The sequence below is a fragment of the Muntiacus reevesi genome, chromosome 18, assembly GCF_963930625.1.
Source record: "Muntiacus reevesi chromosome 18, mMunRee1.1, whole genome shotgun sequence".
In the NCBI taxonomy this organism is placed as follows: Eukaryota; Metazoa; Chordata; class Mammalia; order Artiodactyla; family Cervidae; genus Muntiacus; species Muntiacus reevesi.
In genome coordinates, this window is record NC_089266.1 from 37551570 (window position 1) to 37574042 (window position 22473).

At 47.4% G+C, this 22473-nt stretch overlaps 1 protein-coding gene across 1 annotated transcript; it reads left to right on the forward strand.

Annotated features, from left to right (window-relative positions):
• Positions 1–293: 293 nt before the first annotated feature.
• SHPK (sedoheptulokinase) lies at positions 294–20645 on the forward strand. The gene is made up of 7 exons (XM_065910133.1): positions 294–520; positions 5342–5483; positions 10746–10929; positions 11704–11856; positions 13400–13575; positions 16045–16245; positions 17578–20645. The coding sequence occupies exons 1-7, from the start codon at positions 353–355 to the stop codon at positions 17988–17990; spliced, it is 1437 nt and encodes a 478-aa protein (XP_065766205.1). The 5' UTR covers positions 294–352; the 3' UTR covers positions 17991–20645.
• The last annotated feature ends 1828 nt before the right edge of the window (positions 20646–22473 follow it).

Here is a 22473-nt window from a genome sequence, read left to right on the forward strand (position 1 = left end):
GGGCTCAGGCAATTTGGGAGGGTATATGGGAGGGCTAAGTCACTGTTAGGGCCACAGGGGCTCTCGAATCTTCTAGGGCCTGTCCGGGAACTCCAAGATACTTTGGAGTGCGAAGCTGAAGCCTCGGCCAACATTGCACACCCTGCCTTGCGGGGCGGGGCCTCTAGGCCCCGTCTTCTCCGCGGCTCCGCCTATAACTTGGGCCCGTCGCGCGGAGTGCGCGGAACTCAGCCCTCCTCAACCAATGGGAAGGCGAGAATTCTGTGTGTTGGGCGTGGCTGGAAAGATTGGGAGGCGAGGGCCCGCCTCGGAGCCTAGGTCCAGGGTGAAGGGTGCTGGCGCGGACGCTGTCATGGCTGCACGATCTGTCACTCTCGGCATCGACCTGGGCACCACGTCTGTGAAGGCGGCCCTGGTGGAGGCCGCGCCCGGCGACCCTTCCGGGTTCGTGGTACTGGCGAGCTGTGCCCGGGCTGCGCGGGCCGAGACGGCGGCCCAGAGCGCGGCGGCGGGGCCCCAGGTGAGGCAGCTCCCTGGAGCCGCGCCGCCTCCAGGAGCCTCCGGACACCCTCTCCCTCCTTGATGAAGTCTCCCTGACTGTTCCAGCCTGCCTGATTTCTGCCTGCCTGATCTCTGCCTGCCTGATGCAACTCCCTCGATTCGATAGCTCTCCTCCCAGGAGCTTTCCCACCTGCTGGCACCGATCTGCCCACTCCCGGGCCTTCTTTGGGAGCCTTGCCCTCGGCGCTAGATCCCCGTGCTCTCTGCCCTTCACCTTCTGTACCCTGACCTGTGGGAAAATTGCTCTCCTGCATATGGAGAGATTGCAGGCCGCTTTCTCATTCTTGTGGCTCTCTGCTCCTCACATCTGCCCCGTGTCCTCACATTCAGGATTCAGTTTGTTTCCTAGGGCAGCGTCTCTGTTTTCCTTGAGAAATCAGATGCAAAACCAGGTGTAACCTGCCCCTGTCTCATCCCGCAGGTATAGATTGTGGGTGGAGGAACTCAAACATTTGGCTTGCCAAAGTCCCTTGACCCCAAAGGCTGAGAGAGCTTGGAGGAAAGACATTAGGACAGGTCGACATTCTCAATGTTCAGATTGATATTTCTACACAAAAACTAGTGTCTTGTGAAAGCTACGAGATAGAAATTGAGAATTTCACCACAGCGGGCTCAGTTGTAAGAGGTGGGTTCAGAAAGGATGTTAATCCTCAGAGATGGAGTCCATTAATTCCCTGAAAAAGGTAGCTCAATATTCAATTTATTGATAATAGAAATTAATATCAAGGAACTTTCTTTGTAACCTCATGACTTTCTGGATCTCTGCTTGTTCTTATAACTGAAATAGATAACCTCTATGGCCACTTCTGGCCACTGACCTCGATTTTCTGAGCCAAACTCCATTCCCAGGAACTTTGTTTTTCACAAGCTCTTGCTACATAGCTGGGCTCAGTTTTTTTTTTGGGGGGGGGGCTCAGTTCTTTAGGGTTCACACTCCATCTTTTTTTTTTTTTTTGGCTGCACTTTGCATCATGTTGGATCTTAGTTCTCCAACCAGGGATCAAACCCAGGCCCTCCTCAGTGAAAGCATAGAGTTCTAACCACAGGTCTGCCAGGAAAGTCCCCAGAGTCCATCTTGCTCAGAAGCACTTCAGAGGATAAAGATTTCAGGAGCACATTTTCACAGAGTCTTTCAAAATTAGTTTGGTTGGAGCATCAGGGCATTTTAGAATCGTTATCTCACTTCATGGACCTTGACATGGAGGCAGTGTCAGCCCGTCAGTGTGGGCAGCAGAGCCAAGATTCCAGGAAGTGGGTTTTAGGCAGTGCCCTTTTTCTCTTGAGATAGTGCCACTTCTTGGTTGTAGACACAGGGCCGACATTCCCCGCTTCCTCCAGTGTTCAGCATGCTGTTCTCTGTTTACAGGCACACGCAGTGCTCCACATCTGCCAAGGAGGGGTTTAGATTCATGCTGTTCATAACAGCCCCCTCCCTTGCACCCTCCGCATGTGTGTTGTGCTCTGGGACAAACAGCGCTATTGTAATTTCACCTGGAGCAGGATTTCTCAACCTTGGCACTGTTGATACTCGATGGCTGGATGATTCTTTGTTGTGAGGGGCTGTCCTGTACGTTGTAGGTTGTTTAATAGCATCCCTGGCCTCTAACCCATTGCATGCTGGTAGAACCCCCCCTCCCTAGTTGCAACACCTCCAAATATCTCCATACTGCCAAATACCCTCAGGGGACAAAAATCACCCCTGGAGTAAGAATTACTGACCTACAGAAATACCTGATGGTTCTGTTCCATCCTCCTGTCCACATTTCTCACTCTTTAGAAGCATTGTGTACTCCACGGCCAAATTTGGCAACTATGTGGAAGGTCAGGCTTTTAGCTCTTTGCAAATTTAAAATAGCAGGACTTTTGAGGGAAACTCTGTCTACCCCCTTTTCTTTGGCTGTGCTGCACAGCTTGTGGGATCTTAGTTCCCAGACCAGGGATCAAACCCAGGCCCACGGTAGGAAAAGTGCCGAGTCCTAACCTCTGAAATGCCAGGAAATTCCCTCTGCAACCCTTTCTGTGCTATTAATTTTTCCTTTCTGGGTCTCCATTGCCCCATCTGTAAAAAGAGTGGGGAGGAGGAGGGTTGAATGAGTCCTTAAGCTCTTTTTTCCCAGTCTGAAGTTCTAGGATTTGATCTGGATTTAGACAACGTGATATTCCGAACCAAGGAATGGGGACAGCACCTGTCTTGTTACACTGTGGGTGTACCCATTGTCTGTCCAAGAATTACTCCCCCGTCACACTCACCACTAAAACTTGCTGTACACTGACTGCCTCCTTGTCTTCACTCCATCCAGCCTGTTCCCCTCCTCCGCTGTCCCCATCCACACAGCTCACCCACTTTGGGCCATATAGAGAACAGCTTCTCTGTTCTGGGTTCGTAGAGAACTGACAGCCGTGTGGAACTCTATAAACCATCACTGTCCGATGGAAATGTGAGCCTCATGTAATTTTCAATTTTCTGGCAGCCACGTTAAAAAAGCAGTAAAAAGGAACCCTGAAATTAATTTTCATTGCGTATTTTATTTAATCCAATGTATCATTTCAATATGTAATAATATGAAATTATTAATGAGAGATTGTGCTTTATTTTTTTCCTACTAAATCTGAAATCTGGTGTGTAGTTTTCGATGTGGACTAGCCTTGTGTGGCTCATCACTGCTGGGTTGGACAGGGCAGGTGTAAACAAATGTCTCTTCCCTGCTTCCTTTTTCCTTTGCCTGCTGTCTTAGTTCTTCCCTCCTGGGGGATCATGCTCATCTATGCAGTTCCTCTCTGCCCAGTCAGTTCTCCTGTAGTCTCTTCTGCATAAAAAGTCTTGTTAGGAGACTTCCCTGGCAGTCTAGTGGTTAAGACTCCAGGCTTCCATTGCAGGAGGCACGGGTTTGATCTCTGGTCTGAGAAATAAGATCCCCCATGCCGAGCTCAGTTCAGTTCAGTTGCTCAGTCATGTCCGACTCTTTGCGACTCCATGGACTACAGCACGCCAGGCTTCCCTGTGCATCACCAACTCCTAGAACTTACTCAAACTCATGTTCATTGAGTTGGTGATGCCATCCAGCCATCTCACTTTCTGTCGTCCCCTTCTTCTCCTGCCTTCAATCTTTCCCAGCATCAGGGTCTTTTCTAAGGAGTCAGTTCTTTGAATCATGTGACCAAAGTATTGGCGTTTCAGCTTCAGCACCAGTCCTTCCAGTGAATATTCAGGGTTGATTTTCTTTAGGATTGACTAGTTATGACTACACCATGCCGAGTGGTTCGGTCCAAAAAAAGAGCCTTGTTAGGATGTGGGGCTGCCTCCTCAAGAAAATGCTCTGTTCTCCTTGCTCATTCTTTCCCCCATCCTACCCCTCCTCACCTTCCTTCTTTCTAATCCTTTGGTCATATCTGTTTGGAGCCAAGAACTGCCACAGCCCAAGGCCAGCTGACAGATGAAGCGTTTGCTCCAAGGAGGGGAGACCTGCACTGCCCCTGGAGCAAATTCTGGCCCCTCAGCACATTTAGGAAATGCCTGCCTGAATGTGATTGGAAGCCACCACTAGTGCCAGTTGTCAGTGCTTCAGACCAGGAAGCCTTTCTTCTCTTTCTTTTTGAAAATAAGTTACAAGTGTTTTTATTTCAAAAATTTTTAAATTTATTTGTCTGCACCAGGTCTTGGTTGTGGCTTGAGGGATCTTCAGTTGCAACATGCGAACTCTTAGCTGTGGCAAATGCGATAGAGTTCCTTGACTAGATCTCGAACCTGAGCCCCTGGCATTGGGAGCTCGGAGTCTTAGCCACTGGACCACCAGGGAAGTCCCTAGGAAACCTCTGTTGTCTATGTCTTTCCTGCTGTGTTCCATCCTTTTCCTACCCCAGCATTCTATATACCTTGCCTTATTTCTCCTTGCAGCACATCTTTCTTGTGTTTTCCTGTCCTGCTGGACTATAGGGCTTCCCTGGTAGCTCAGCCGGTAAAGAATCCACCTGCAGTGAAGGAGACCCCAGTTCGATTCCTGGGTCCAGAAGACCCCCTGAAGAAGGGATAGGCTACCGACTCCAGTATTCTTGGGCTTCTCTGGTGGCTCAGTTGGTAAAGAATCCGCCTGCGATATTGGAGACCTGGGTATGATCCCTGGGTTGGGAAGATTCCCTGGAGGAGGGCATGCAATCCACTACAGTATTCCTGCCTGGAGAATCCCCATGGGCAGAGGAGCCTGGTGGACTACAGGCCATGAGGTTGCAAAGAATCAGACACGACTGAGTGATTAAGCTCAGCTCACAGCACAACTGGACTGTAAGTGCCTGTAGGCCAGGGCAGCGCTTTTCTCAGCTCAGATTGTTCCACAGCAGGGGGCAGAGCCCAGCCATTGGTTGAACTTGAGCTGCAATGGCTCCCCATCAGTAAGTGAAGCTGCTCAGTCGTGCCTGACTCTGCGACCCCATGGATTGTAGCCCACCAGGCCCCTCCTTCCGTGGGATTTCCCAGGCAAGAATGCTGGAGTGGGTTGCCATTTCCTTCTCCAGGGGATCTTCCTGACCCAGGGATCAAACCCGGGTCAAGCCCTCCCTTATCAGTAAAGGGAGGAGTAGAACCTTGCCTACCACATTCCTGCTCCAGGAGGAGATGGTGGAGACCCCTCAGGCCCACATCTCACCCCTGAGGCCCAGTCAGCAGGTCCTGGAAGTGACCTCTGGGGAATTAGCTAGGCAGCCCCCACGCAGGAAGTCCCTGCCACCTCTGCCCTCCTTGCCTCCCTTGTGTGCCTCTGCCCAGCCTGTCCTATTCTGTTTCCAGGGGCAAGAACAGGATGTGAGGAGAATCATCCAGGCCCTCCACGAGTGTCTCGCTGCCCTTCCCCGGGAGCAGCTCCGGAAGGTCTGTGGCATCGGCGTGTCAGGGCAGATGCATGGAGTCATGTTTTGGAAAACAGGCCAAGGTATGCTGGGCTTGGGGGCAATCATGTTCTGTTAACAGTCACCCTGTGGGCGTGGGTTCTATCCCTGTTCTGGGACTAAGATCCCACATGCCTCCAGGACAAAAAAACCCCAGTGTTAAACAGAAGCAATATTGTAACAGGTTCAATGTTGTTGTTGTTTAGTTGCTCAGTCATGTCCAACTCTTTTGCAACCCCATGGACTGTAGCCTGCCAGGCTCCTCTGTCCATGGAATTCTCCAGGCAAGTATTCCGGAGTGGGTAGCCATTTCCTCTTCCAGGGGATCTTCCCAACCCAGGGATCGAACCCGCGTCTCCTGCATTACAGGCAGATTCTTTATCACTGAATCACCAGGAAGGCCCTATAAAGACTTTAATAATGGTCCACATTGAAACAAAACAAAGCAAAAGCAGTCACTCTCTGATCTTCGATGGCCTCAGCCTGTGGCGCGGCTTAAAGCAGGAATTTGGTTCCCTGGCCAGAGACTGAAGTCGGTAAGGCAATGAGAGAACTGAATCCTAGCCCCTAGACCCATAGCCCGCGACAAGGTGCTGGCCTGTCAGCTTTGTAGAAAGGAATTTCCCCAAAGATACAAAACGCAGTGAAACAAGTAAATTGCTTGTTGGGAGGAAAAAAGGGTATGTGTTGATAGACGCACGGGTGGGCTCAGGGAAAGAGTTGTGGCCCCGTGTCAGTTTGAATCACTTATATGGGGCATTTCTTCTGGGTTTCCTCTGGCTGCTAATCATCTTGCTTTTCCATGTTTAGTTTATCTCAGGGTCCTCCCCTGTGTGCGTACACATCTCTTAGCCAAGATGCATTCTAGGGAAGAGGCCTATGGGAAGGTTGACATCACCTACTATGGGGTGGCACTCCCTCCCTTTTTGACCCCCGAGGAACCTTTTTATGCATGTGTAACTGGGAATGTCTCCTTGACCTCAAGAACAAGAAATATGTGGTCTCTCTCTTTCTTTTTTGGCTAGAAGGCATGTGGGGTTGTGGGATCTTAGTTCCCAGACCTTAGTTCCCATCGGTCAAACCCATGCCCCCTGCATTGGAAGCATGGAATCTGAACCACTGGATTGTCAGGGACGTCTCGGTCTCTTATTAATCTTTTATCTGAACAGGGTGCACCTCCCCTTCGCTCCTGCTATTATCTTCATCTTGGAGTGTCTGTCCACAGGGGACAAACTCCAGATGCTCAGCCTGGGGCTCATCTATCTTCTTCCTCACCAGGAACCAGAAACGTGCTGCCAAAGTCTCTCTGTGAAGGGTCAGGCTGTCCTCTTGGGTTTTGTGAGCATCCTGTCCTGTTCAAAGATATAATAAAGTGAACTGTCCACTCACACATTATACATGAACAGGGAGAGGGTGAAGAGTGAATCCCTTCTGATTCTCTGTTGGATTTAGTCGAGAGGATTTTTCATAGCTTTCTCTTTCTTTGTAAGGGTACCTTGGAACATCAGTGCCGACACCAAGAGATTAGTGTAGCTTCAGATGTCAAGACACAGAGGAAATTTTTCTGCATTTGAGCATAGTTTTTGTTGTTTAACATCATCACAGATATTCATGAATTTTCAGTTCCATGTCCTTTTCATGGGCACTGTTGCTAAGCATTATTTAATTGGTTATTTATTTCAAAAGTTCTGCCACAGTGTAGATGTGGGTGGCTTGTTCTCTTTGGCCTCCAGGAGGGGAATTAAGCCAGAAAAACAGCAATGAGCACTTTGCATGCCAGGTGCAGAGCTAAGGGTGTTACCTGTGTGATCTCATCGAATTTTCCCAACACCCTTATGACATAGGTGACATTATTGTCCCTCTTGAGCAGATGAGAAGTGGAGGTTCAGAGAGATTATAAAATAATATGCTCAGGGTCATATGACAGCAAGTGGTGACTCCAGCTTTCACACCCAAGTCTGTCTGACTTCAGACACTGAACTTTGAAAGGTCTCTGGGAAGACCAGAGCCACAGAAGGATACACTAGCTCAACGAAGGGAGGAACAGCCCAACAGAATGTCCAAGGAAGGAAGGATCATGCTCCTGTAGGAAGTGGTGAGCTTCTGTTAGGGCAAGCATGAAAAAATTTTTTAAAAAATTCTAAAATGTTCGGGGCTTCCCTGGTGGCTCAGTGGTAAGAATTCACCTGCCAATGCAGAAGATATGGTTTTGATCCCTGGTCTGGGAAGATCCCACATGCTGCCCAACAATTAAACCTGTGCACCCCAACTACTGAGCCTGTGCTTTAGAGGCTGGAGGCCCCAACTTCTGAGCCCACTACCCTAGAGCCTGTGCTTCTGCAACAAGAGAAGCCACCCCAATGAGAAGCCCACACACTGCATCGAAAAGTAACCCCCGCTCTCCGCACCTAGAGAAAAGCCCATGAAGTAGTGGGTAGCCTTTCCCTTCTCCAGGGAATCTCCCCAACCCAGAAATTGAACCAGGGTATCCTGCATTGCAGGCAGATTCTTTACCAACTGAGCTATCAGGGAAACCTCAATGAAGACCCAGCACAGCCATAAATAAATAAATAAAATTATATATATATATATATATATAGATATAGATATAGATATATAAAAGTTCTACATAGACATAAAAGTAGGGGGAACAGTGTTGTTATGAACCAGCTTCAAAATCACCCAGCTTCAAAAATATCAACATTTTACTGCAGGTGTTTTAAGCAGAGGATGATGGCTACTGGGGGCGGGGTTGTAGTTAAGGAGATCTGAACATGGGATTCACCCCTCCTTTGCCTGGAGGATCAGCAATTCTGATTCCCCTAGGCCAAGTGAGTGGCGACCTGCTTTTGAGCAGCTTGACGGGGGTCTGGTGATGCAGCCTTTGATCTCAGTCCCCAGGATGGGCCTGGGTAAGTGCAGAAGCCAGTCCTGGCTCTCCCCCTCCTCTTCTCTCATTGTCTGCCCATCGTCAGACCAGCAGGGCCCACAGGGGCTGCTTGGCTCCAATCAGTAGCAAGAGCCAGAGGCCGGTCAGGGTGTTAGTGCTGACCTCTTGGGGAGAGTCTGGGTTGTAAAAGCTTTTTAAACTCCTTAATTTTGCATTAATGAGAATAAACATCCTTTTAATACTAAAACCCTTCCCAGAGAGGACAGCAGAGATCTAATGATTGTGGTCTGGTCACACGCCTTCCCTTCTGCCCGTCTCCTGGACTCTGTAACAACCACACAAACCATTATCCATATGGGTGGAGAGAGCGTCTTAATATTTCATGGAGCCCGCCTGCCCACCTACTTGGTTTGGTTTCTGTTTATGGGGAGGAGGAGAGCCACCATTTGAACCATGATGATAACCCGCTTAGCGGAGCAAGTGAAATCCTATTTGAGATCAAGTCATTCTGCTTTTAACAGTGGCCATAATTTGGTTTGATTTCAGAATCTGCAATACTTGAGGCTCCGTGCTGGGCCCCACAGGAGACATAGGAATGGGGATTCAGCCCTCCTCTGCCAGGGCTCACTCAAGGCGGTCAGCACAGATGGACACCAGCAACCCGAGCAGAGAGCTAAGTGCCTCCATGAGGGCACAGGCGAGCCCATTGGAGGAGAGGAGAGGGAGTGACTAGTGTCTTTTGAGAGGCCTGTGGTTATGCCAGTTTTCACATTCCATTTTCAGGCTCAGTAATGGCAGGAGACAAGTGGGGATCATAAAACCAAGCTAAAAGGCCAGCAGCAGGCAGGGAGAAAATTTTCACTAGTGTATAGTAGACAAAGGATGAAGCTGGGGGCCTATGAAGAATGAGTAACAAAGAAAGGACCAATGGCCCTGTGGACTAATGAGCAAAGGAAACCAATAGGCAGATGTTAGAAGAGAAAGTACAAATAGCTAATAAGAATTGAAAAGATGCTCAGTGTCACTATTAATTAGGGAAATGCAGATGAAAATGACAGAGAGAAATCATTTTTCTACTCATTGGATTGTAAGAAATCAGTTTGAGAATATCAAGAGTTGGCAAAGGGGGTGGAAAATTGGTTTTTTAAAATACTGTTCCTGGGAGTTTCCCTGGACACCGGTTTGATCCCTGATCTGGGAAGATCCCACATACCTCCCAGCAAGTAAGTCTGTGAGCCAGAGCTGTTGAGCCTGTGCTCTAGAGCTCTTACCACACATATGTTGTGAGGCTAATGTGTAGATTAAATAAATTAATATTTTGAAAGTGCTTTGAACAATCCCTGGTACATGGTAAGAATTCTGTTTTATAACACAGACAAAATAAAAATGATAGTCCTAGAAGTTTTTTAAAAAGGGTCAAAAGAGTTTTGGAAGCAGATAAAAGGGTTGAAAAAGAAAACAGCTGCAGATGTCCAGTTTTAGTGTAGGTGTTAGACTCCCTGTTTTAAGCAGAAATGTGGCTTTGAGGGTATATTACCCTAAGGGGGCTATCCCATCGCCCGCTTACCCCTGTTTTCCAGGTGAAACTTAAAAAGGTTCAGGTATATACATTTGTGACCACCTCCCTGCTCTACTCCTTTTTGTTTTTTTAAAAATAACTTTTATTGGAGTGTAGTTGATTTACAATGCAGCAAAGTAAATCAGTGATCCATATACCTATACCACTCTCTTTTGGATTCTTTTCCCATATAGATAATTACAGAGTTTTGAGTGGAGTTCCCTGTGCTATACAGTAGGTCCTTATTAGTTATCTATTTTTTAAAAATAAAAATCTTGTTTATTTGTTTGACTGCCCCGGGTCTTTGTTGTGACATGCAGGATCTTTGATCTTCGTTGTGGCATGCAGAATCTTTAATTCGGCATGTGGGATCTAGTTCCCTGACCAGGGATCGAACCCAGGCCCCCTGCTTTGGGAGCATGGAGTCTTAGCCACTGGACCACCAGGGAAGTCCCCAGTTATCAGTTTTATATATAATAGTTTGTATTTGTCCATCCTGACCTCCCAATTTATCCCTTCCCCTCCTCCTCTGTAACTACATTTGTTTTCCCCATCTGTGACTCTATTTCTGTTTTGTAAATAAGTTCATGGGTACCATTTTTGTTTTTTAGATTCTACATATAAGGGCTGTCATATGATACTTGTCCTTCTGTGCCTGACTGACTTCACTCACTGTAACCATCTCTAGGTACATCCACTCCCTGCTCTTCCGGGTCCTGGCCAGGACCCCTGTGTGTGCATAAAGCATTGTCACGGGTGATAAAGTCCGTCCTGTAAGCTCACTAGCAGGGTCGTCTCAAGGACATGCTGCTGCCCATCAGTTGCCCCATTCTCCTTTTTTGGTCATCTTCCTTCCAGGCTGTGCGTGGACAGAGGCAGGAGCCGCCCCTGTGTTTGAGCCGAGAGCTGTGAGCCACCTGGTCACGTGGCAGGACGGCCGGTGTAGCAGCGAGTTCCTGGCTTCTCTGCCGCAGCCGGAGTCCCATCTCAGCGTGGCCACGGGGTTTGGCTGTGCAACCATCTTCTGGCTTTTGAAAAATAGGTGCGGATGACTGTTCTTTGAATCAGATGATGGATTTTCACGGGAATGAGAGCAGCTAGCTGATGGCTCAGTAGGTAAAGAATCCACCTGCAGTGTAGGAGGCACAGGAGACGTGGGTTTGATCCCTGAGTCAGGGAAGATCCCCTGGAGAAGGACATAGCAACCCAGTCCAGCATTCTTGCCTGAAAAATCCCATGGACAGAGGACCCTTGAGGGCTACAGTCCATGGGGTTGCAAAGAGTCAGACACAGCTGAGCCCAAGCACTATGATTTTGATGCAGGAGAGTGGCTAGGGAGCTGTACCTCTAGCCAGTCATCATCACTCCACACTGGACTGTCCCTTAGTGAGTGTGGCTCTGTACAGGGTACAGTCTCAAGATCTAGACTTGGTCTACCACTGCTTCTTCATTTTGCAGAGGGGGCTTGTTGGGTATCCGATTCTAACCCAGAGGGGAATAGAAGGGGCCAGAGAGGATAAGGGAGTTGCCAATGGTCACATGATGGGTTCATAGTGGGGTCAGGACTGCTCAGAATGGTTGATGTCCTGCTTTCCCAGGCATGATGTGTCCTCCTATGAATACCCTCCCCTAAGGCTGACTCCGGCCAGCTTGGTGTGGAGGCGTTTGGAGGTCCTTACCTTGGGAAGTTCAGCTGTGGGATTCTGGTTGCTGCCCAGTTATGCCATGTCTAGTCCACACCGCCCTCAGTTAGCTGCAGCTCATGCCTTTCAATCAATATTAAACCACGCTGAATTGTTTTGGGTATGACAAACAGCCCGGACTTCCTCAAGTCCTACGATACAGCTGGCACCATCCATGACTATGTGGTTGCCATGCTGTGCGGCTTGGCGAGACCCTTGATGTCCGACCAGAATGCTGCTAGCTGGGGCTATTTCAACACCAGGAGCCAAAGCTGGAACTTGGAGATGTGAGTATAACCTTGCAGGCTGGCTTGAGGCTGAAAGGTAGAATCTCTGAAGCGGGAGCTTCAGTGGGGCGTTCCCATCTGGGGATAGTGGAGGATGCCACAAGGTCAAGAATCAGGTTCCAACAGCGCCCAGTCTGTCCGGCCCCTGGGTGTGGGTGGGCCTGACTGTAAAGTGAAGTCCTTGGGGAGGGGTGCTGCCACCATGCCACGGTCCCCTGCTCCTCCACCGTTGCCTGGGCCTGGGGTGCCCTCCCTGGTTCTTCCTGAATCCCGGACCCAGCCCGTAGATGCTAAATGCAACTTTCATTTTTAAATACTTTTTATCTTGTTTTTTTTAAACTTTCTATTCTATATCGGAGTATAGTTGATTAACAATGTTGTGTTAATTTCAGGTGTGCAACAAAGTGATTCAGTTATACAAAAACATGTATCTATTTTTTTTCAAATTATTTTCCCATTTAGGTTGTTATGTAACATTGAGCAGAGTTTTCTGTGCTGTGCAGTAGGTCCTTGTTGGGTTTCCATTTTATTTTATTTATTTTTTGAAGTAGAAAAGGATAGCTTTATTGCTTTGTCAGGCAAAGGCTCCTGACTGTGAAAATTGTGTGTCCCCCAGTTATCCATTTTAAAAATAACACTGTGTACATGTCCATCCCAAACTCCCTAACTATCCCTCCTCACCACCAATTTTTATATATATATATATAAAATGACACAAGCCTCTAAAAGCATTTCATTTATTTATTTTTTAATCTTTAATTCCTTTTAATAATGGTTTGTATGCATAGAGTTGTACATCTTTTACTAAATTTATTGTAGGTATTTGACTGTTTTTGATAATATTTTAAATGCATTTTCTTTTTTTAAATTGACTTTTATTATAATATATTTAAAAGTAGGGTTAAGAAATGGAAGGAGTAGGCTTGAGGGATACCTTTTAAGTTCTTTTGAAACAATCATTTGCCTTTTCAGGTCCAGAGGTCCATAAATTCACTTCCTCCAGGCCCAAAATTCTGAGCTCTGTAATAAAACAAAAAGCGCCTGGTAGTTCAGGTAAAGGACTTTCTAGCATGTTTTATGAAATTGACAGCCCCATGTTCACTAACCCTGAGTGGTGACTACGTTTGGTATTCAGGAGACTGATGGGTTTGACTTTGGTTTGGCCTGTGCTAACCAACTGTGACTTGGCTCTAAAACTCTGACTGCCCCCCTTTGCAGAGTGTTTGTGCACCCCTCAAACACAGGAGGGCACATGCCGATTTGCTTCTTAGCCAATCCTTTCCGATCACCTCTGCTTAAACTGGTTATGTTCTTCCTTGGAAGGCCCATCCCAAACTCTTGAAAGCCAGTGTTCACTCTAAAAAACTCAAGACATCTCATGGTTTGAAAAAAAGGCCAAAGGGCCCTCTGTGCAAACGCTGGATTCTGCCCTCTCTCCTTGAACGTGTGTCGCCGGGCACTTTCCTTTGCTCAGTTTCCTGGAAGTAACAGGAGACGGAAGACCCAGCACCAGGTAGACAGGCTGTCCACTTTTGATTTGCAGACTGGGGGCCGCCGGCTTTCCCGTCCAGCTGCTCCCAGACGTAGCGGAGCCTGGCAGCGTGGCAGGAAGAACTTCGCAGGCCTGGTTTGAGATCCCAAGGGGGACACAGGTGGGCGTGGCCTTGGGTGATTTGCAGGCCTCCGTCTTTTCCTGCATGGCCCAAAAGACCGATGCAGGTAAGTCTTTCTTTGGTTCTCTCATCAGACTCTGCCGGGGACTCATAAGCCTCAGTTCTGTGTGAGGGTCCGAGGGGCACACATAACCAGCTGTTTCAGTGTCCTCTTGACCGTTGTCCTGCAAACATGAAAAATACCTTCGGGACTTCCCTGGTGGTCCAGTGGTTAAGACTCAGTGCACCCAGTACAGGGGGCCCAGGTGTGATCCCCAATCAGGGAACTAGATCCTGCATGTTGCAACTAAGAGCCCACAGGCCGCAATACAGTCCAATAAAAACCAAAAGAAACACAAAAAACCCCACCATCATCCCTCCAGGTGAAGCCCCTGCCCAGGGAGCTTATCATCTAGCAGAACGCGCTCAGCCCTGAGCACGGTCAGTGCCTTTCTTTTCTAGGGCCAGGTGAGGAAAATGGCTCTCTCTAGTTGGCTGGTTTCTGAGTGTCTCCATGACCAAGGAAACAGATGAGTAGATTAGGGTTTTTGTTACTGTGTGCGTGTCAATGAAAGTTCTCTTGGATCTGATTAGAAGTGCAAATATTCCTGTATTTGGTGTGAGAGAGTCACAGAGAGGTGGAGGCTGCCCTCCAGGGCAGGCGTTGGCAAAGTTTTCCTGTAAAGGGCCAGGTAGTAACTATTTCAGGCTTTGTGGGCCATTTAGTTTCTGCCACAACTACTTACTTGCTGTTGGGGCAGAAAAGCAGCCTTAGCTAATGCATAAGTGAGTGGGTGTAGCTGTGTTCCAATAAAACTTTATTTATAGAGGCTGAAATGTGAATTTCATAAAATTTTCATGTCTCATGAAATAGTCTTCTCCTTTTCATTTCTTTTCAACCATTTAAAAAGATAAGAATATCCCACTGGAGTTGTAAAATGGTGCAGTCCATCCTAAAGCAGATCAGTCCTGGGTGTTCACTGGAAGGACTGATGTTGAAGATGAAACTCCAATACTTTGGCCATCTGATGTGAAGAGTTGATTCATTTGAAAAGACCCTGATGCTGGGAAAGATTGAGGGCAGGAGAAATGGATGACAGAGGATGAGATGGTTGGATGGCATCCCCAACTCAATGGACATGGGTTTGGGTAGACTCTGGCAGTTGGTGATGGACAGGGAGGTCTGGCATGCTGCAGTCCATGGGGTCGCAAAGAGTCAGACATGACTGAGTGACTGAACTGAACTGAACTTTGGAAAACAGTCTGACAGTTCTCCGAAAGTTAAGCATGGAATTACCATGACCCACAATTCCACTCCTTGGTGTATATCCAAGGGATTTGAAAACACGTGTCCACACACAAACTTTTACACAATTTTTCCTCATAGCCATATTCATAATAGCCGAAAGTCAGAAACAACCCAAATGTTCATCAACTGATAAATGAATTTTTAAAATGTGGTATATCCACAGAGATAACATGCTACAACATGGGAAGGAAAGTGAAAGGCCACATAGTGTATGATTCTATTCCTGGGAAATGTCCAGAATTGAATAGGCAAATTCATGGAGACAGAAAGAGGATTCATGGTTGTCAAAGCCTGGGAGTGCGGGTTGATTGCTAACCTGTAAGGGATTTCTTTCCAGAGTGGTAAAAATGTCCTAAAATTAGATTACAGTGATGTTTACCTGTGTATATACTATACACAGTGTATATAGTGAATATACTAGAAAGCACAGAACTGTACACTTGAAAAGGGTGTATTTTATGGTGAATTTATTTGAATTATAATACATCTCAATAAACTTATCATTAAAAATGATATATATACAAAAGCCACTCTTAGCTCCTAGGCCATATAAAAACATATGGCCAGGCTGGATATGGTCTGGGGGCTGTCATTTGCCCCTCCTGGGGTGGAGTAGACCTTGGACTTTGGGCCTGCCTGCCCCAGCAAGGTGGTTGCAGACTGTGTGTTTCATTTGATCCTCAGGGCAACCAGGCTGAGTGGGCCCACTTTGAGAGCCCTGCCTTGTTATTAAGGGGAACAGAGAATTCATTCATCTTACTTGGGTTTTCTTTGTCATCACATCTTTTTTCCTCCATCAGTTGGAACTATTACAATTCAAACTTTAGTTTAAAAACTGATCAGTACTATCCTTTGTTGTTGTTTAGTTGCTAAGTCATATCTGATTCTTTGCAACCCCATGGACTGTAGCCCTCCAGGGTCCTCTGTCCATGGGATTCTCCAGGCAAGGGTACTGGAGTGGGTGGTTCCATTTTTTTCTCCAGGGGCTCTTCCTGACCCAGGGATAGAACCTGTGTCTCTTGTGTCTCCTGTATTGGCAGGCAGGCTTTTTTTTTTTTTTTAACCACTGGTGCCACCTGGGAAGTCCAGTTGATTTATTTCAGTTAGTCTCTGCCTCCTGAAAGGAGGAGTGTCCAGAAATTGGTGACATACTTCCCCAGCCCCATTGTGACTTGTGGCCTCTGAGTTAGCCCAACAGGCCTAACCTCTGCCGTTCTCGGACCCCAGTTCTCAACATCAGCACCTCAGTTCAGCTGGTAGCCTCCATGCCTTCAGGATTCCAGCCAGCGCAGACTCCAGACCCCGCAGCCCCAGTTGCCTACTTCCCGTACTTTGACAGGACTTACCTGGCTGTGGCAGCGTCACTCAATGGGGGCAACGTGCTGGCCACGTTTGTCCACATGCTGGTCCAGTGGATGGCGGATCTAGGTAAGGGTGGTCCACTCAGGGGTGTGTTCTCTGCTTGTCCCTTCTGTGTGGTAGTGTCCTGGTGCTCAATGTGCAATCGATGCATGTCTCAGACTCAACCAGGTTCTGGCACATTCCTTCCTTCTGGAGGGATCTGAGCTGGCGGCCTTCTTTACTCTCATCTTCTGAGCTGCCATTGCCTACTCTCTTTTGAGAGTACTACTTCTAACCTTGACTGCAGAGTATCCTGATAGTTTGCCAGCTCTCCTCTCTCGCCCCACTGGGTTACTTTCTAGGTCAATAAGCCTCTGGGTCCCATGTATTTGAGATTTGCCTTATTTTGTTTTTTCCTTATTTATTTGGCTGCATTGGGTCTTAGTTGCAGCACATGGGATTTAATGTGTTATTGATGAGACTCTACAGTGGCTTTTGGTTGGAGGTTCTCAGCACTGGAAATACTGTCCTATTTTTATCCCTAGAAATGCTGAGTGTTTGACTTGGGGAAGGGGGAGCCTGAGCATGGGATTTTGTAAAAGTTCCTCAGCTGGGACTTCCTTGGTGGTCCAGTGTCTGAGACTCTGTACTCCCAATGCAGGTGACCCAGGTTCAATCCCTGGTCAGGGAATTAGATCCCACATGCTGTCATAACTAAGAGTTTGCATGTCACAACAAAGATCAAAGATCCTATGTGCTGCAACTAAGACTGGGCACAGCCAAATAAGTGAATAAAATATATTTTTAAAAGTTCCCAGGTGGTTCTGATGCTCTCATGTGGTGGTAAGCACTTATCTGGAACCTTCTACTCAAAAAGCGTGGTCCTCAGGCCAGCTGCACTGGCTTCCTCTGGGAGCTGATGACAAATGCAGAAGCTGGGGCCCTATCCCAGGCACAGTGAGCCAGAAGCTGTATTTTAATAAGATCCTTGAGTGATTCAGAATGCCAAGCTCTGGTCTAGACTGGTGGTTCTCAACCTTTGCTGAGGGGCAGGCTAGACTGTGGTCCTGGGATTTCTCTGACACCACTAATAAGTCTAATAGCAGCTGTGATGATACTTACTGATCAGTGTATGCATTTGGTCCACTTGGGACCAAGCATCCCACAGCTGTGGGATGGTTAGGACTCACACAGCATACAATATCTCTCCCTGAAGGCTGGGTTGGGGTGGGCAGTAAGAGAGCTGGCTGGGGTCTGGGGCTGAGCACAGTCAGCCAGACTGTGTGAGTTCTGAGCCAGGAAGCAGCCCCCTACAGTGAGGAGAGGCAGCAAGTCAACCCATTCCTGCTCCCCTGGGAACGCTATAGCCTGCAGCGAGGGGGTGCCTGAACTCACACAGACCTTCTCTGTCCCTGGCAGGCCTGGAGGTTGAAGAATCCATGGTGTACTCATGCATGATCCAGGCAGCTGCCCAGCAGAGAGACACCTGCCTGACCATCACTCCAACAGTGCTGGGCGAGAGGCATCTGCCGGACCAGCTGGCCTCAGTGACCGGAATCTCCTCCTCTGACCTCTCCCTGGGGCATGTGACCCGGGCCCTGTGCAGAGGCATCATTCAGAACCTGCATTCAATGCTTCCGTTTCAGCAGCTCCGGGAGTGGGGCGTGGAGCGGGTGATTGGCAGTGGGAGTGCGCTGTCCAGGAACGAAGTGCTGAAGCAGGAGGTGCAGAGGGCATTCCCTCTGCCGGTGTCCTATGGACACGATGTAGACGCAGCTGTGGGGGCCGCTCTGGTCATGCTCCAGAGAAGCCTAGGCCGGCAGAAATCCTAGCACATTTGTTAGCCAGAGGACTGTTGCAAATTTTTTCTAATTAACGTCCCTGACCGGATCTTGGGGGTCATCCTTTTCCTGGACAGCTCTGTGGGCAGCTTTTAAGCAATGCTTGTTCTTGGGGCCTCAAGAGTTAGCCTTTGGGGCACACACTCATAATGCAGCCAGGAATCATCAACCAGATCCCAAATCAGTACCTTCTGAAAGAAACTCACCTGAGAGCTGGTTGCAAATGTAAATGTGAGAGAGAGAGAAAGAAAGAAAGAAGGAAGGAAGGAAAGAGAAAGAAAGAAAAGGGATGGTAACGCAGCATCTTGGTCAACAGGGTCACCTGTGATTCATCTGTAGACAAAATAAATGTGGGCTTCAGACACCAAATATAGTCTGGTGGCTGTGGACTCCAACTAAGAACACCCCATCCTGTGTTCTCACAACACAGCTGGTTGAAGGCACAGAAGAGGGAAGGAAAGGTGGATGATGTGACCAGCAAGGGGGACAGATGCTGTTTAACCCCACCATTCAGACATATTGTTCCCAAGAGTCTGGCCAGGCAGCAGAAAGACCCTTGTCTAGGAGTGTGTGTGCAGCAGTGTGTTTTTGCCCCTGCACATCCCCAGGAGGCCTTCCAAGGGGAGGGATGCAGCTGCAAGTGTCCCTGCCAGAGAGAAAGCAGAGAGAACCCCTTGTCCTGATGCCGCAGGCTGGCACTGCTGCAGAACTGGGTCTGGGAGGTTGGACATAGCTCTGGGAATCCCATGCATGGGCTCTGTCCCATGCAAAGCCCTGCCTGCCCCACAGTTCTACTGAGACAAGCAGCTGGGGATCACTCAGGAAAGTCGTGGAATTTTTCTCTTAGCCAGAATGAGTCAACACCATCATTTCGAGAGAGAAGGCACCTTGGGATGTACCGAAGGATAGCAAAAAGCCCTGTCCTTCGGGAGGAGCTGACGTCAGGGAGGCAGCCTGTCTTGCATTCCCAGAATTCTTGGGGTGGACACTGTAAATATAGGATCAGGAGCTGGATAGGTGTCCTGCAAAGCACTGAACCTCTCTGTCCCCTTTTTGCATGTCCACTGTATCTCTCAGGGCTGAGCCTTGCACAGTCCAAGCTTGTTAGGTAGCAGTTCTGCTGCTGTTTCTATTGCCAGTGGCCTGGAGCCTCTGCAGCAGTTTGGGTACAGTTTCTGGGGTTTCATTTCTCCAGTCTGAAGTAATAAACCACTCACTTCTGCTCCCATGCTTAGGAGGTACCTGCCTGAGTCTCAGCGGAGGAACTGGGTCATTAGCTCTGTTTTCCAACATCCTGATCTTAAACGCAATGTAGGCTTGGACTTCCCCACCTGATTGGTTTCAGTCAGTGAAACATCAACAGAAGTGATAGCATATGGTGAACGATGTTGGATTCGTGATCTCTGAAGATTTATTTTCAGGACCAGGGACCAGGCTTGATCACTCAAGAGATTTTGTATAGCAGAGTTTTATTACAGTGAAAAGGGACAGAGACATCTTCTGAAGTAGACATCAGAAGGGGGATGGAGAGTTCCCCCCTTGCTAGTCTTAGGAAGAGAGTTATGTACTTTTTCAGTTGGTTATTGCAGTAAACCAAAAGAATGTCTCAAGTTTGTAGACCCACTCCCACAATGCACATTTTAAGATAACAAGATTAGAACTAACAATAGAAAGATCTTACCAGACCCGTTCCCATAATACACATTTTAAGATGACAAGTTTAGTCCGAAGGTTCTCAAGAAGGAGAAATAAGTCCTCAAGCGGGATACATTGTTGCCATATTGGTACAGAGTCATGCATTGGTAAAGAGTTTAAGGGAAAACATATCCTTGAGCAAGATGAGTTGTTTTATTGTGTAATCGTCAGCTCTGGGCTTAAAGAAAAAAGCGTTTGTCTTTTTCTCCTCCTTGAGAACTCCAGACCCCTACCTCAAGAGCCCCAGGCCCCTTTGCCTTCTCAGGGACCCCAGACTTATCAACCTACCTAGGAATTGACTCTCTCATTCCCCTCTTTTCTTTTAGGAGAATTATATTGCCAAGGGAAAGGGGCATCATTTTCATCCCATGACCACTTCCTGCTGTTGAGGAGCATCATCCCTAAATTGTTGAGGCAACATATTCTCCTAACTCTCATATTGAGGGTCTCTGACCCAGGGGCCTCAAGTAACAGTTGGAGGAGGTTGTGGCACTTGTAGGAGCTTGAACAACCATTTGTAACCTAAAAGCTTTCAGACGGTTAGAAACAAACCCCATTTTACAGTTACAGATGTAAGACAAAGAGTAATTAAACCAAATTAAAACATAATCAAATTAAAAGTAACATTATGTCCATAGTTAAGGTACAGTATGTTATACCAGCCCATCTTGGGATCATTAGATATCATCAGATCAAGTAGAGCATCACATATGATTGTTGTTGGTGAAGGTATTCGCAGAGTTGAAGAACATCTTTTCCCTGAAGTAGAGAAACCCACCATGGGAAGCCTTCAATTGATGAGGATGTTGAAAATCTGAAACCTGAGTCACGTGGTTAATTAAAAGCTTCAGGATATATGAAAATATCTGTGTGCAAAAACAGTCTGTCATAGAGACAGTTCTTTCTTGGGGCAGTTCAAGCCCTCATTAAAGCTATGGGTAAAACTTTAAACCAACTGTCTTGTGTTTCCTGAGTTAGCTTACACAGATGCCTCTTAATAGTGTCATTAGCCTTTTCAACTTTTTCTGAAGATTGGGGTCTCCAGGAACAGTGTAGGTGATATTCTATTCCTAGAACTTTCGACACCCCTTGACTTACAGCAGATTTAAAGGTGGACCATTGCCACTCTGAACTTTAGAGCTTAAGATCCCACTTACACCATGAGTAAGATTTCACCCATTCCTTAACCTCGGGCTTTAGTGGACACTGCTTTTGACGTGGAAATAAGTGAGGGTTGTTGAGCTTGATAACAACAGGAACAGTATTTTGTGCTTGACTCAGTTTTTTCATCAGCCCAAACTTTTACATTTTGTTCAGTTAAAAAGAGAGGGTTCCATATTCATGAAAACAGAGGTCTGGACCTGGAAGGGGTGAGGGAGACTCTGGCACAGTGAGAAAACAGCAGAGTCCCAGTTTCAGCTTAAGGGACAACTGAAATAATAACGTTTGGCTCATCCAGACAGTCCCATTATGGTAGTGGATCGGGAGGAAAGTGGGTCAGGGGCTTTAGTGAGCACAGAGAAATTTGCCCCAGTGTCCAAAAGAAAACTGACTGATTGTTCCCCCACAGTTTATTAATACCTGGGGCTCCTCACGTGTTATTAGGACAGGGACTTGTGTGGGGATCCCTGGGCACCTTCAGTCTTGATTGTCCTGAGAGTCTGACTCTTGGGGCCTATGCCTCAGAGGGCAATCTCTTCTCAGGTGTGGTCCTTTACAGACCGGACATGGACCTGAGGGGCTGCTTAGATGCCTGAAGGCAATCCCGCTTAAGATGCCCTTCCTTTCCACAGTAATAACAAGTCTGTCCCTCTTCATCTGGGTTCCTCTGGGTGTTTTTCTCAGGCTGTTTCAGAGTGGATCTAACAGCCATTGTTGGGGCTTCAGTCTTTTGCCTGGTTCTTTTTTTCCTCCTTGTATTCTCTACCATAATATACCATCTGAGCCAGCTGCAACAGCTCTTTCTAAAAACTGATTTGGTCCAAATGCCTATTTTAATAGCTTGCAGCAGATATCTGGAGCTGAGTGAGAAATATATCTTTTAAGATTATTCCTCCTTCTGCATTTTCAGGATCAACATCAGTAAACTTTCAGAGAACCTCCAATAGTCTATCTAGGAACTTACCAGGAGTTTCCTTCTCTCCCTGTTCTATGTCAGCCAACTTAGCATAGTCTAAAGTCCTAGCACACCCTCGCTTGAGTCCTTCAAGAATACATCTGATGAAGTGACCCTGATCTTACCTTCCTTTAACCATGTTATAGTCTCAGTCTAGCACTGTTATGGGAACCGCATGGCTTCCAGTAGGGAGGAGGGCTATTTCACGTTCCCTCTTTCTCCTGTCTCACATTCAAGCCATTCATCTCCAAAAATAGTAGCTTCCCCCAAAACTCAAGTTCTCAAGTCAAGAGTCAGTGTCTGTTCCAAGACATGCATTATATCTCTTCAATAAGGTCATAAAGTAAAATTAGTCCTGAAAGGCTTCTACGTACCCTTTGGATTCTCTAAATAGTCTTGACCACAATTGGGACTGTTTGAATTTCTACCTAGACTGAGTTAACCCCTCCCAAAAGGCTGCCCTGGTTCTCAGCCTGTTCAGTTGGGAGCCCCAGATACAGGGGCAAGTCACACCCAACTCTGTACCCTTAGGACACAAGTCTGGCATGTCTCACAGAGAGATAAAGAGCAACACATTTGGCACTTCTACCCATTTCTCTTATTTTCTACAGAACTGGTCTAACTGTAAAACTGTATTGTAATTGAGATCCTTCAACAGGCCAG

What these genes read in the sequence shown, in the direction of transcription:
- SHPK (XM_065910133.1), top strand. Translation starts at nt 353, where the DNA reads ATGGCTGCACGATCTGTCACTCTCGGCATCGACCTGGGCACCACGTCT. An exon ending in TTCTGGCTTTTGAAAAATAG is followed by an intron (nt 10,930 to 11,703) that starts GTGCGGATGACT and finishes TATGACAAACAG; the next exon opens with CCCGGACTTCCTCAAGTCCT. An exon ending in GGCCCAAAAGACCGATGCAG is followed by an intron (nt 13,576 to 16,044) that starts GTAAGTCTTTCT and finishes CTCGGACCCCAG; the next exon opens with TTCTCAACATCAGCACCTCA.